This window comes from Bactrocera dorsalis, chromosome 4, assembly GCF_023373825.1.
Source record: "Bactrocera dorsalis isolate Fly_Bdor chromosome 4, ASM2337382v1, whole genome shotgun sequence".
Classification (NCBI taxonomy): domain Eukaryota; kingdom Metazoa; phylum Arthropoda; class Insecta; order Diptera; family Tephritidae; genus Bactrocera; species Bactrocera dorsalis.
The window spans coordinates 3,047,001-3,061,045 of record NC_064306.1 but is presented as its reverse complement, the minus strand read 5'-3'; the positions used below and the strand labels follow the sequence as shown (position 1 = coordinate 3,061,045).

Below are 14,045 nucleotides of genomic sequence, written 5' to 3'. Positions count from 1 at the left end.
CCTTGTTAAAATTAATGTTGTTTTTGTTGACCTAACAATGTTGCATTTTGAGACAAAAAATTAATTTAAAAATATCGCTGGGTTCTGGAAAACGAAAACAGAATAGTTAAACAATTTTGAAATCTTGGCTGTATTCCAACATTAGCTGAGGGCCGAAAGCCGAAGTGTTGTGGTATTCGTAAATTCTCGATTATGTTCTCAACTCCCGTTCATTACAATATCTGGCAACTCTGCTTGACAAAGACTAACCGAAATTGATAGATCTAAAGGCAGAGAAAGAAAAAGCACATACTCAATATATGGTCGTACTCTGTTCTTGAACCAAGTCTTAGAAGTTTGTTAAACCGCAGCTCATTTAAAGCCGTTGGTTTTATAATTTTTTTTTGCTAGCATTAATTTATCGTTATTCTTGTGAAATATCGGAAAAACTTTTAACATAAAGTGCTACTGAGGACTAATAATAAACCTTACATGATCGATGTACATATGCTCTTCAGCGCCAACTTAGCTTTCGACTGAGCTCAACTGCCGCTCTCTGCGCTATTCTGCTCTCCGCTCACACACTGACTATAAACAGCAGGATCGCCACAGCAGTCAACTAAATATTCAGTACTCGCATAAACCTTATGAAGTGAAGCTGTAAATAAAACAAAGAAATGTCTATGCTTGACAACAACACACCGCACACCGCTTTCCTGCTTCTGACCGCTTGCTGTCTACCCGCGCTCATCAGCTCCGCAAACATACTCGGCTTCTTTCCAACATTTTCTACGTCGACGCTTTTCTACCATTGTCGCATCGCTGAGCTGATCGCCGAAAATGGCCACAATGTGACGGTCATCGGTACGATAGCGAATGCCAGACCCAAAGCACCATATCGCTACATACAAATCGAAACTCCTCGCGAAAAATTGGAGAAGCTACGACCGTTCGAATGGAGAAATCGTACGGCATACTGGGACTTTCTTAATATGCTGAGTAATAGGCTGCTGTTGTCCGATATGACACTGTCGCAACCGCTGATGAAAGATTGGATAAAAAACGCGAAAGAAAGTGATTTTGATCTTTTGATATTCGGTTATTTCCTAAACGATTTCCAAATGGGACTTGCATCACTATACAAGTGCCCGATAATCATTTCGATAACGACGGGGCCGGCTTTTTGGATCAATCGCTTGGTCGGCAATCCCGCAGAGGGCAGTTATGTGCCATCAGCGCTAACGCCATTCACACAGCCAATGAATTTTTTTGAGAGTTGGTTTAATTTTTGGATTGTTCTTTGGGAGCGTACGTATTTTTCGCGCGTATTGAACGAAGAAAATGAGGGATATTTTTGGTGAGTCAAAGGTGTAATTAAGAAAAAGTGTAAACGTTAGATTGAAATTGCTTGTAATTTTCGCGCGTACAGTGGGCTAAGTGCTATCTTAGGTGACCACGCAGTAAGAAATCGATTGCCATATGACTTCCGTTTTTGACATTTCAAAAGGTTTTGCTTGCTTAGAGAGCTACGAGTATGTGACGCTCCAACTTTTTCTCCGATAACTATTTCCGAAGCATTATCTTCAAGCATAAGCTTTATTTTTCGTAGAATTTGCTTTACCTTATGCCTAGCGCATATTGGAAGATTGTTATCGATTGTTTCAGCCATCATTAAACCTTCCCTACTTCGTCAGTTATTAAGCGCGGAGAAAAATAAACCTCATTCAGCTCAGCGTAGGATCGCCTGAACCCTCTCTCGCTCTCTGTGCCTCTTTGTACGGACGACTCTGTTTTTAGAATAAGCTCTCAGCTCTGGCGTAGTCACACTGCTATAACTGTGAAGCCTCTCTTCCCAATAAACGGTATTCTACAAGAACTCTGTCAGTTTCGCTTCAGTTTAATTTTAACTGCAGTTTGCGCTGTATTTTCACAAATATTTCGTACCACGTTTAAACGCGCAAAATTTGTTAGAAAAATGCGTACACGCCTCTTATACTGTCAGCTCGTCCTACTTTTGACTGTGTTGCTGAGTAGGTGCAACGCCTTCCAACGCCACACGTCAACTGTTCATGGAAAGATCTTATGCCTCTTTGCGACGTACAATTTGGACGCATTTCGCTATCACCTACGCTTGGCGGACTTTCTCGCGAGGTATCACGATGTGACGGTCGTTGGTGTCTTGCCGATACCCTCGCCCTATCAATATTCCAATTTCAAATACGTACGCTTGGCCAACACCGAGTCCTCGCCTGAAGCACACGATCCCTCGTATCGGTTTATGAAATTGTACTATCAATGGCAGCAGTTTGCCGAACTGGGCAGATATTATATAGGGCTTTTGGACGCACATCCACCAGGCACATTCAATTTGGTCATTGTGGCGTATTACTTCAATCTCGGACACTTGATGCTTGCCGGCTGCTTTAAAGCGCCCATTATATTGAGCACCGAAACGCCTCCCTCGTTCATAACCAATTGGGAGGTGGGTAATCCGCGCGAGGAAGGCTACTTGACATCCGAATTCGCCGAAAGCCGTTTAATATCGAATTCATATCTGAGACGTTTAATAAATATGATTATCGATAAGTTCATTGAGGGGTTATTTGGCGTCGCACACGAAATTTTCCACCGCCTACACAGTAATTCAAAGTATGGTTTCTGCTGCTTCCTTAACAATTCGCGGTTATGTCTTTCTTCTTACAATTTTCCTTATGAACTCTTCTACATTTCAGCTTACACTTCAATTGCCAGAATATCAGAATGGACGATGTGCGTCGCAATATTTCGTTGGTCTTCACCAATAATCATTTCTCGCAGGGGCCCATACGCCCGAATGTGCCGACGATGGTGGAGATTGGTGGCGTACAAATACCGGAACGTCGCATTCCTTTGCCGCAACACATAGCCGATCATATAAACAAAGCCGTACATGGTGTTATTTATATCAATCTCGGTAAGGGTGCCAATTGCACTAACTTGCCCAGAGAGCTGCTCGATTCATTGCACGACGTGCTCGTCGAATCACAACGCTACGTACTATGGCGTTGGGCGGATTGTGGCAAGCCGCGAGAGGACTCGAAAATACTTTACACGCGCTGGATGCCGCAGAACGATATTTTAGCGCAGAAGAAAGTAAAGCTCTTCATAACACACGGCAGTATGAGCAGCTTAGGTGAGGGCCAATATCATGCTGTGCCCATGCTGGGCGTGACCTACTCGAGTGAACTAGTAGGTAACGTCAAGTTCCTAGCACAATTCAAGCTCGCAGAACGCATTGACGCCTACAAGACAAATAAGGATGAAATTCGAAGCAAGCTCTTTAACATGCTCAACGATCAGTCATATCAGGAGCGTGCGGCGCTTTACTCGCTCCTATATCGCGATCGCCAATTGACGCCGCGCGAAACAGTACTCTATTGGGTGAACTATGTGCTGCGCTATGGAGGCACGCCACATATGCGTTCGCCGGCCGCCGAAATGACGCAACTACAAATGCTCGGACTCGATTTGATTGTTTTTACTTTTTCTACCATATTCCTGATGTGGAAGTTTCGCGGTTTCTTATGGAATTGCCTAACCGGTCGCATGTTCGGCAATATTCGCAAATTTCTGCGTAGATATCTTTTTGGAAAGGATTACGAGATAGTGATAGAAAAATATTCAAACATACGTTACGATGAAGCTGTGGTGGATGCGGCGCGTGAATGTCAAATACGCCCTCAGACTGTTAAAGATCCGGATGCGCCGAGAGTGGTGCCCGTGAAAACGGCACGTCAGCGAAAATTCGCCGGACGACGCAAACGCTAGACAACACGGACGATAGTAACACTACTACACACTTATACAGTTACACGAAAGAGTAGTAGGTCTTGACAAATGGACTTGACGCACCAAAATTGAACTCGAAGCATGCGTGGGGTCGCTGATGGTGCACAATGACGGACGAAAAAACGAATATTAAGTGTTCTATAAGTAAGGCAGTCAATTGATCATTAAGGCTAAGCACATAGCGGTATGGAGTGCTGAGTAACGAAAAAAATTTATGAACAGAAGGGTATATTTGACAACATTTGTTGTGCGGCCTCGCCCTTTCAGTTTTCTTTACTTTGTTTAGGCTTCAATGTGTGCTTAGCCTTAGACAGTTATAAAAAGAGTTTAGCTTAGACGCAAAACCGTAAAAAAATATTATTGTGTGCATAAAATTTTAAACAAAAATTGTATATTTTCAACCAAAGCAACAAAATAAGTTTAAAAAAATATTTAAATTTAATATTTATTTTTAGCGTTGTTTGTGTTGTTTTTATGTGAAAAAAGTGTATAAAATGTGTTTATTATTGTATAAAAAATTAAAAAGAAATGTTTTTGTGCTAATTTGTAAAAAAAATCAAAAATTGTAAATTTATTCGTTCTTAATCAATTTATTATAATATGTATATGGAACGTTAATGAAACTTGTAGGAATATGTTGATTTCCAATAAAGACTTCAAACGAACGTAGGACAGACGAACGAACACGTGCTTGTTTTATTTATATAGAATTCATACCAAAAAATTAAGTGGGTTTAAAAATATGAAAAAAATCAAATTTTTATCTTTTCTTACATATTTTTTAAACAAGCATGTTTGCAGTATTTTTGAGCAATATTTTTTTTAAATAAGTTGAAGTTGGATTAGAAATACGAAAAGACTTTTTCGACTACCCAAAAATTTAACTATAAAATTGTGTAATTTTTTAAAGAAAAATATAAATTTTACCTCTTCATTACTCGGATGATCGAGGTTTGATACCTGATGAAAATCTTGTGGGAGGCTAGCTCTATATAAGTAAATCAGGCGATCTTTTTGGCCAGTGCTTAGGTAACTATCAAGGATTGAAGTGTTCTGACCTGAGAGTTATCGTGTGTGTAGCTAGCTCTATATAAATAAAGCTGCCTGAACAGTGTTTAAATAACTATCATTGCTTGAAGTGATGTGGTCTTGAAGCATTAAGATGATCTGTAGGCAGCTAGCTCTATGTATAGTAAGAAAAACTGGATCTGGTCAATGACTAAGAGACTATCAAAGTAAAGTGATGTGATCTAAACCACTTGAAGCGATCTTGTAAAAAAGCGAGTGCTCTGAAGTGCTCTGATCTTGGCACCTTAAGACGATTTTGCAAACAGTAGGTCTATATGAAGAACGCAGGTACCGTATCTAGTCTGCGGGCGACTGTTTCAGGTCTGTGCGTTGTTTTATTAGAGCCTCTAATAGCTATCTCTTTTTGAATATTTTTTTGAAATTTTTTATATTTTTAATAAATATATCAAAATATATATTTTATACTTTCTTTTACATTTCTAAATTCCAAGCTTCTTTTATGATCTGTACTTAAAAGCCCCGAATTGTGCTCTTTGATTAGTTTTATTAACTTTCTGCTACCAGCAGCCGCATAAAAATTATTTTCATTTCCAAAAAAAGAGAGCTTCGTTTGCCAAAGATTCAGACATCATAAGAAAGTAATTAAAGTTTTTCGCTATGCAAATAATGTTTCTAACTAGAAGTGCTGGGTTTGAAAGGCTATCAACAAAGATGCAAATTGAATGAAAATTCGAATATATTAGAAAATAGGTTGATGGCAAACAAGTTAAGGGAAAATATTGGTAGCAGAAAGGCAAGAAATCGGACACGAGTACGAAAGGTTTACAGCTTGAAATTTTTTAATACAAAAACTTTTTAATTTGAAAGTGACGCAAAACGTATATAAAATTGGTTGAAATCTAACTATATCTCCTCAAATCAGAGATATTGATATGAAGACCTCAGCGCCTTGCCAGGCAGGTTGACTCCTCGTTTAATCCCTAGCTTTTTCTCGCCTGGAACCTGACTTGACTACTTTTGGTCTAGCTTGAGCTCGCTTAAAAAATGTTTTCGTTTGAAAGAGAAAGAGGAGAGAAAATAAGAGAAAAGTCTTTAATTAAAAATTTTTTTGTTTTCAAAATCTTTTTATTTTCAATTTTTTTTTATTTTTTTATTTTCAAACCTTTTTTTTAATAATTATTCAATTTTTTATTTTTGAAATGTGTTTATTTTCGAAATCTTTTTATTTTAAAAATTCTTTTATTTTCAAACTTTTTTATTTACAAAACTTTTTAATTTTTAAAAACTTTTGTTTTCAAAATTTTTTTTATTTCCAAATTTTTTTTCTATTTCAAAATTTTTTTATTTTCAAAATTTGTTTATTTTCGAAATTTTTTTATTTTCGAAATTTTTTTTATTTTCAAAATTTTTTTATTTTCAAAATTCTTTTATTTTCAAAATTTTTTTATTTTTAAAAATTTTTATTTTCAAATTTTTTTTTTATTCATTTAAAAAAATTTTTATTTTCATAAAGTTTTTTGTTTTTAAATTTTTATAGCATAAAAAAAATTTTGCAAATGTAAAGCCTTTCCATTACTCTTTTGAAAGCAGCCACTAACCGCCTAATTGCACTCCACTTGCCACATGCGGCATTCACTTAGTCTGCGGCACTTATCACTTCTCCCGGTATCTCTTACACGCCATTAGCTGGACCGCTCTGGTAGTAAAAACGATTTAACGAGTGTTCGCTTCAACTGCTGCCGTTTTTACCGCTCATTAAATACAAATTACGGCACAACTGCCATTTGTGCAACAAAACTTAGATAACTGTAGCAATGTACCATAAATACGAATTCACTTACAAGCTTGTTTATTGCACTCTATAACCCGCCATTTCTTCACTTTTCTTGCAACTGCACATTTTAATATGCTTTTTTGATTCCGTTTTTGTTTGCAGGCTGTTTATCACACCGTTCTTGTACGACAAATGCAATTAAAAGTGAGTCGAAAATGCAATAAGTCAAGCAAAGTTTTGCCCGACACTCGGCACTTGGCACTTGGCGCACGACGACAAAATATGTACCCAAAGCACACCAGACACACTTTGAAGTCTTGCAAGAAGCAAAAGGTGATTATGAGTAGCGAAGCAGCGGAAGCAGGTTCGGAGCAGAAGCTGACTAATTTGGCAAAAAAACTACTTCATTAACGGTACAACTGACTATAACGGCATGAAGTGTTTTAAGTTGATTTATGTGACTATGCGTATGTATGGGTGCACCAGAACGGTAATGAGTGCAGCGAGGAAGTGTTTATGGCTGCCGGGAGAGGAAGGTGTGTGAGTACAATTCTTATTTTAATAGTTTAGGATGGTTTAGGTTAAGATTTTATGCCTTGGAAGTATATTTCTATTCCTTTTTTTAATTTTGAAGTAATTTATGAGGTTCCGAATATTTTAAAACTTAAGTGATTAGTTAGGAAGTGAGGTTATGCAGCGTGAAGCCATCTAATACCATATTTAAGACCTCTAAGAGTTCAATCGAACTTAATTTATTATTATTTGACATCATCAAAGTCATTAATTTGTAGGTAGGTAGGTCTAAAAAGGTTGCTAGCAAATTCAGTATGGCTTGGACGCTTTCTAACGCCAAAATAGCTGAATCTGTTCGACGAAAATTACTAAATTAAGTTACACACCCGTAAAGCCTTTGGTTTAGGACTTATTTTAATGGAAACTGTTGCTTTGGACATGAAAAACACATGATTGGTACAATTTTGGCTTGGCTCACTGAGCTAATATATCTAGTTCGAAGCACAATAAAAATTTAGTAGACCTAAAGCTCAGAAATAGCAAAGCTCCTTGGTTATGACACCTGAGACTTAACACCGTGATTGAAGGCCGGCTACATTGTTAAATTCGTATTTCACAGAAACCGGCGGACGATTTAAAAACTAAGCATATTATTAATGTGGAGTTACATGCTCAAAAAAATCTGTTAGATATTGGATCCGCCGAAATTCCAACAAATATTATTTAAATGTTGGAACAAAAAAGCATCGTTCAGCCTTTTATTAGTTCTGGCTTTCGAGAGTCTTTAAGATATTCTCGACAGCGATTTGCTAACTGAATAGTCAAGCAGTTCCTTAATGGACATTAACATTTTCGGATCCTTGCCAGGCAATACTAAAATAACATCTTGTAACTTAATTATTATCTCCAAGGAGACTAGTCGATTTCAAATCTTAACACATATCCGGCATAGAATCGAGTTCGATTAGTGGTCAAATACAACGTTGGAAGTTGTCTAGGCTAGTCGACATTGCCAACCGGTTTCCACTCCCTGTGTGCCAGTAGTTTTACTCGTTCATTGTTTCTTCGATAAAAGGCTAAAAGAGCTGAAAGCACGTTAAGCGCATAAAATTCGATGCCAACTGGCCAGTAATGAAGATTTTCGTTGATCCCAGTGCTATAAAATAAAACTTAGGTTTACTCAAAATCCCTCAACTTAAAGAGAAAACCAAATTTTTGGTAACTTTGCATAGTTTCATAAATTTTTTTTATTACTTTTCTTGTTTGCCTTCAATGCATTTTCCTTTCTTCTTCGCCCGTTAAAACACTCGCCATCCACTAGAATATTTGTCCGCAAACAACTATACGCACGTGCTTCGTGGCCTTCACTTGCAACGCAAGTGAATCCGTTATACGTGACCGGAAGTGATGAGGCCATTTGTCCGCTAATACACAGTCTCAATACCGGAAAAAAGAAAGCGGAAAGTGAAAAAACTGAGTATTGCTGTCACTTGAAGTGTTGATGTGCTGGGACCGATATCTCACCAGCAGTTGAGGCAGCAGCGGCGCCGGCAGTCCAGCCCGCCGGACACGTACGAATGCGAAAATGAGAATTTGTCTGGCACAGCTGCTGTGGCAACTCAACACGAAAAGTTGTATGCCCAGCGGAGCACGAGTCAGCTGCTGGTCAAATAGAGATGGCGAACAGCCTAAACAGGGAAAGCTAGGAGTGGTGTGAAAAGTTTTGATATTCGAAGATGAGTGGCGGCGAGGAATACCGAGTGATAACATTACAAGGACAGAGCGTAGAATTTCGTGTTTGCACCAGAGACTAAAGCGCTTATCGACTTTTATGACTGTTCAAAAGTTAAGTGTCAGTGCAGCGCTGCTGAAAATAAACGAATAACGCAAGCTTTTGGTAATCAATGAGTGTAGTTGGTGGGAACTGAAGCTCAGCAAAGCTACGATTTAACTCAGGGCCACACAGATTGGAGTAGCAGTTCCAGTTTTTATAGCCTTGCTTTTGTTATCGGCAATTCAGAACCCTCGACCAGCATTTTATCATTACCAATCCAATCTGATTTTGGGGAAAATTTTATTCCGGCACTGATTCTTTTAGGTAGTTCTTCGAGTTTTTTATCAAAACCACTAATCTTTATGTGGTTTCCGGACATCACTTGTCTCAAGTTTGGGTTTAAGAACAGTCTGTACTGTAACGCGTAGTGTAAGCATGAGTTCTCCGCTCTTTTGACTGTAAATGTCGGCTAGGAGACATGGTAAATTCAATGCGAAATAGTTCCTTGGCTAGGTTTGTCGAGTTGTTAAACATTTTCAGTAAAGTAAATGAATCTTACTTGGACTTCGAATGCTTGAAAACCTGTCGGTTCGATTTTTAAGTACCCATTTGAATTGGAAGGACTTGCGAAGACTCTTTCGATGGTTTATTTGACAACAATAGGACGAATGTTGTTTCGGAAAGCCAGGATTTATTACCGATATATAGTTTTGGCTTACCCTTAAATGAAAACAACTTCAGAAAGTTTCAATGCACTTTCGTCCCGGGGTTCAATGCACAAATAAACGCAAACATAAGAAGAAGAAGAAACGGAAAATCACGCGGAACTCAGCAAAGTGCAATAAAGCTGACGAGAGCAAAACAGAAAGCCGTTAACAAATGTCGTTGTAAACTCTTTTTAAGTGTGAAATTTATATGCCGACAGCGCTATTTTAAGACTTTTAAGACGACGGGTACACGTTGAGAGGAGGCTGCACCCAAGCGACGAGTCACGAAACTATTGTGATTGTACAGTTAGATGGATGTGCGATTTTTGCACTTTCATTCACGTCGAGCGCTGGCGCGAAAATTGTTTTGTCGTGGCTGGCACTCGCCGCTCGGTAACTGGTTGATGCAATTAATTTCGCTTGTTGCCTACATTTAGGCGCCTCTCAACACCATAAAAAAGACGCAGAGCACTCTGATTTGGCGAAAATCGCGCACAGATTCGCTCCAAATCGACGCGCTTGTTACGCCGTTAACTGTGTGAATTTATTAGTGGCATTTATTGCTGTTGTTGCTATTTACCGAATTTATGCGTTGTTTTTGTACTTTCGTTTTTGTTGTTTTCTGTTTCATTTCGCTTTAGTTTATGCGTTGGCGTATGCGGGCAATTAATTTTTACGCTACATAATTTCGGCAGCCACAGCCAACGAAAAGTGCAAAGCTGCCAGCCGCAATTGTGCTGAAATGCAACTCTGTGCTGCACATATCGTTGCATACGTTAAGGTGCAATGAGTTTTGATTGGAAAATTATGCGTGAGCGTGTGGATAATAAATAGTAAAACATATAAAACATTTTCGATTTTCGAGTTTCGGGATTAGAAAAAATGATTTCGGGATCCCGAATAATTAGTAAAGACTAAGATTTAAAATTTAATAATTTTGAGAACTAATGGTATTGACAGATTTCGGGACTTCGAAACATCAAGTTCGGGATCCCGAAAACATTTTGAGAATTTTGAAATTAAATGTTTCGTGAGCTTGAATATTTAATGAAGACCAAGACTTAAAAATTTATATTTTTGTAATCAATGGTATTGACAGATTTCGGGATTACGAAACGTCAAGTTCGGGATCCCGAAAACATTTTGAGGGTTTTGAAATTAAATGTTTCAGATTTTGGAGTTGACAGATTTCTGGATTCCGAAACATCAATTTCGGGATTCCGAAAACATTTTAAGAATTTCGAAATTATAAGTTTCCTGATCTTAAATATTTAATGAGGACTAAATCTTAAAATTTAATATTTTTGCAATCTTTGCTGTTGACAGACATCGAGATTTAAACCGCAATTTCGGGATCCCGAAAATATTTTGACGGTTCCGAAATGATAAACTTCGAAATTTTAATATTTTTGTAATTCATGCGGTAGGATTTTGAGATTCTGGAGCTTATATTTTGGGAACCCGAAATTTTTCAGAAATTTTAGAAAATATTTATAAATAAACACCTTAGTGGACCCATAAACTGAAACAACATTTTGCCTAAATGCGTGTGTGCCTCACTCTCTACGAAACGAAGTGTAAATTTAAATTACTTCAATACTGTGGGTCATGCTGTGGTGACTCTTGACTCTGTTGTTGGCAGAGTGTGGAACATTTTTAATTGGTTGCTAAAAAATTGGTCGTAATTATTTTTGTTGCACTTGTTTTGTTAAAATTTTAACAAAATACTTTTGCTCTCCAGCAGCGCAGATCACGGTCCGCTACTTCCATCCATCTCCACCACGACTAACCACACCTCTTCGTCTTTTCGCCGCCTCGTGCACTTAGCACTCAGATCCAGTCTCACACACGCAGCTATTACCTTCATCCGTGTCAATAGCACTCGTAAAAATCCTTCGCCGACAATCCACAGCCACTTGTCGACTTGGTAGCCTCGTCAAGCGCTGCTTCTTCTTCGGCTTCTTCGACAGCTTAACGGTCAGCTGCTTCCAAAAGTGGTCAACAGCGAGTTTTCAATGAAAATTTTTAATTTTTTGCTGTTGCTTTTCGTTTTGTTTCTGTTTCTATTTTTTCAGCAAGTTTACGGAATTCCCAAATTGGCCCGCATAATAGTGGTCAAAGTGGCCGAAGTGACTGAAAAGCGCAAGAGAAGTGTAGTTGAGTTGAGCTTCTTGTTATGGCTGCTTGTGGCGGCAGCGAAGCGTTTTAACCATCAAGCGCAACGTCATCTTCACTGGCGTCTGTGGCAAATTAATGAACGCAACAAGGGTCACTTAAAAGGCGTACGCCTCGCTAGTTCAAGCGGCCGCACAGTGGGAGACTTTCGACGAATAGTTTGTCGTAATGTAAGATTGTCCAATTTAACAAGACAAACAAAAGGAAAGCTTTTCAAACTCGGGAACCCTTTATTTAGAAAAGCAGACAATAATATGACTTCGAAAGTCATTGAGAACAGGCGCTGCCTTCAATATGAAATTAGCCTAGCACGAGCCCTACGTTAGTATTGAGAGTGGAATACTTTAAACTGAACCAAGATATCACCTAGAAAATCAGCAAAGCTGATTAATCCGGTCTACGGAATTCCACTGACCGACTAAGTTCGATAATACAGCTACCGAAGAGCTACAGAGATCCAAAAATCTAGAGACTTATTATTTCAACTGTTGACATTAAGCTTTGCCTCTCCATTAAGACTAAGTTCGGGCGAACCCTGCCCGATCCATAAGCATTTAAACTACACCAATAGACGCAGACGGTACTATCGTTGATTTAGACATCTTTCTATTAAAAAAAACTTAAGGATGATTTCCGAAGAGATTAAACTTACGGTCAATTAACTATTGAGACCCAATCAATGTCGGAGGAGAATTAGCAGAAATATTCGTTGCGTCGCATTCTGGAAATAATTTGCAAAGCTCAACACTTTTTGTAGTTTTAAGAATCGCTTCAGACAATTAGAGTTACAGTCGCCTTTGAAGCGCTGTTTTTGGCTTAGAAATATGAATGGTTCCACAAAAATAGTTTAAGAATATAGCCAGCTTTGTCAGCATAAGAAATGAAGAAGGATTATTCTGTTTATTGTTTTTTTTTTTTTATTTTTAGATTTTTTTAAATTTGTTAATTATATTTTCTTGTTTAATATCTTCTCATTATTTGTTTATTTTATTTTATTTTTATTTTATTTTTATTATTTTTTAATTTATTTCATTTTTCATATTTTTTTTTTAATTTTTGCTATGATTTTATTATTTATAATATTTATTAAAAAAAAAAAGTCATTCAAAACTTTGTTAGACCAGCCCACTGTGCGTCTGTAATTTTTATTTTTATTACAATCAAGTCGAAACTTTAAAACTGTAATGCTGAAGCCAAGTAAGTCATAACGTTCTAATTCTTCTCTTATGCGCTTAAGAACCGCATTGGCCAACTCAACGTATTCTCACTTCTCATGAAAGCTGCCTCACTGCAATCTAAACAGCTACGAGTACATAAAAAAGGGTAAAAAGGATTAAATTCGCCGCCACCAGCACAACTTGTCGCACTTTGAAGTGCCTACGTTATCACGGCGCCAACTTCTTGGCGAATCGCCATTGAATCGCTCGTCCATAGTCATTCTATGATGGCCACAATGTGTCTCAACTTTGTTTACTTCTAAATGTTCCTATAACCCTTTTCTATTTTAAGATTTTTCAATTCGTACTCATATTGATAGAATGATGCGAAAAATACAAAATAAATTTTAATTTTATTTATTTTCTTTTATTTTCAGTTTTTTCTGCCCAAAGCTGACTCATCTAATAGATATAGCAATGCCGGCCAAAAGATTTAGCACGCAGTTGGAAGTACTAAACGCCCAAAAAGAACAAAATTATTCAATTATTTACTAGTTTTTTAATAACTTAAATTTTTATTCAAAAAGTTTTGTTTAATACTTGTAAATATTTTCTTATTACATATTTTCATAAATTAATTATAAATGACTATTTTTTATGTACTATACATATATATAATATATTTACACAGTAGTAATAAGCCAAAGCTGTAATTTATTTGAAAGCACATACCAACAAATATATTGACACAAATATCAAAAAAAATCAAATCCTTCTTTCTATTAAAACACAGCAGATCGCTATTATGCCTGCAGAGCTCGAAAACGTTTACAAAACTACCGTTAAACGAAAATATTGGTATATTCAGTACCTCTAAGCCCTACTGGAACATTCTGTGTTCGAAACACACTGCAAACAATGTGTTAGTACACGAGAATATTCAACTAAAATACGCAAATAATAAACACTAAAATTTGTTTGAAGAAATGGTTTTATGAAAAAATGTTGGTACTCAATTGAAGCTCTATTGCTCGGAGCAAATGCTAACACTATTTTTTGAAACTAATTTAAGAAAAATTATGAATATTTCGCATAATTTCGTCAAAAAC

At 37.3% G+C, this 14,045-nt stretch overlaps 1 protein-coding gene and 1 long non-coding RNA gene across 4 annotated transcripts in view; both read left to right on the top strand.

Moving 5' to 3' along the window:
• Positions 1-13,435, top strand: part of LOC115066554 (uncharacterized) — a 75,612-nt gene extending 62,177 nt beyond the window's left edge. Inside the window, exons 3-4 of one of the 2 annotated variants that reach the window (XR_003846120.2) lie at positions 6,773-7,150; positions 13,374-13,435. This is a non-coding gene — a long non-coding RNA (uncharacterized LOC115066554). The remainder of the gene's footprint in view (positions 1-6,772; positions 7,151-13,373) is intronic. The other variant, XR_003846121.2, reaches the window with a different exon arrangement.
• Positions 79-4,343, top strand: LOC105231955 (UDP-glucosyltransferase 2). Of its 2 annotated transcripts, none has more exons than XM_011213481.4 (2): positions 79-1,336; positions 2,712-4,343. In XM_011213481.4, exons 1-2 carry the CDS (start codon positions 657-659, stop codon positions 3,784-3,786), a joined length of 1,755 nt encoding a protein of 584 aa, XP_011211783.2. In that variant the 5' UTR covers positions 79-656; the 3' UTR covers positions 3,787-4,343. The 2 variants fall into 2 exon arrangements, with proteins under 2 accessions (XP_011211783.2, XP_049311877.1); XM_049455920.1 differs by lacking the exon at positions 79-1,336 and adding an exon at positions 1,340-2,628.
• Positions 13,436-14,045: the final 610 nt, after the last annotated feature.

Excerpts from the sequence above, each read along its gene's own strand:
- LOC105231955 (XM_011213481.4), top strand. The coding sequence starts at position 657 with ATGTCTATGCTTGACAACAACACACCGCACACCGCTTTCCTGCTTCTG. Across the intron at positions 1,337-2,711 it reads GAAAATGAGGGATATTTTTG|CTTACACTTCAATTGCCAGA; the intron begins GTGAGTCAAAGG and ends TCTACATTTCAG.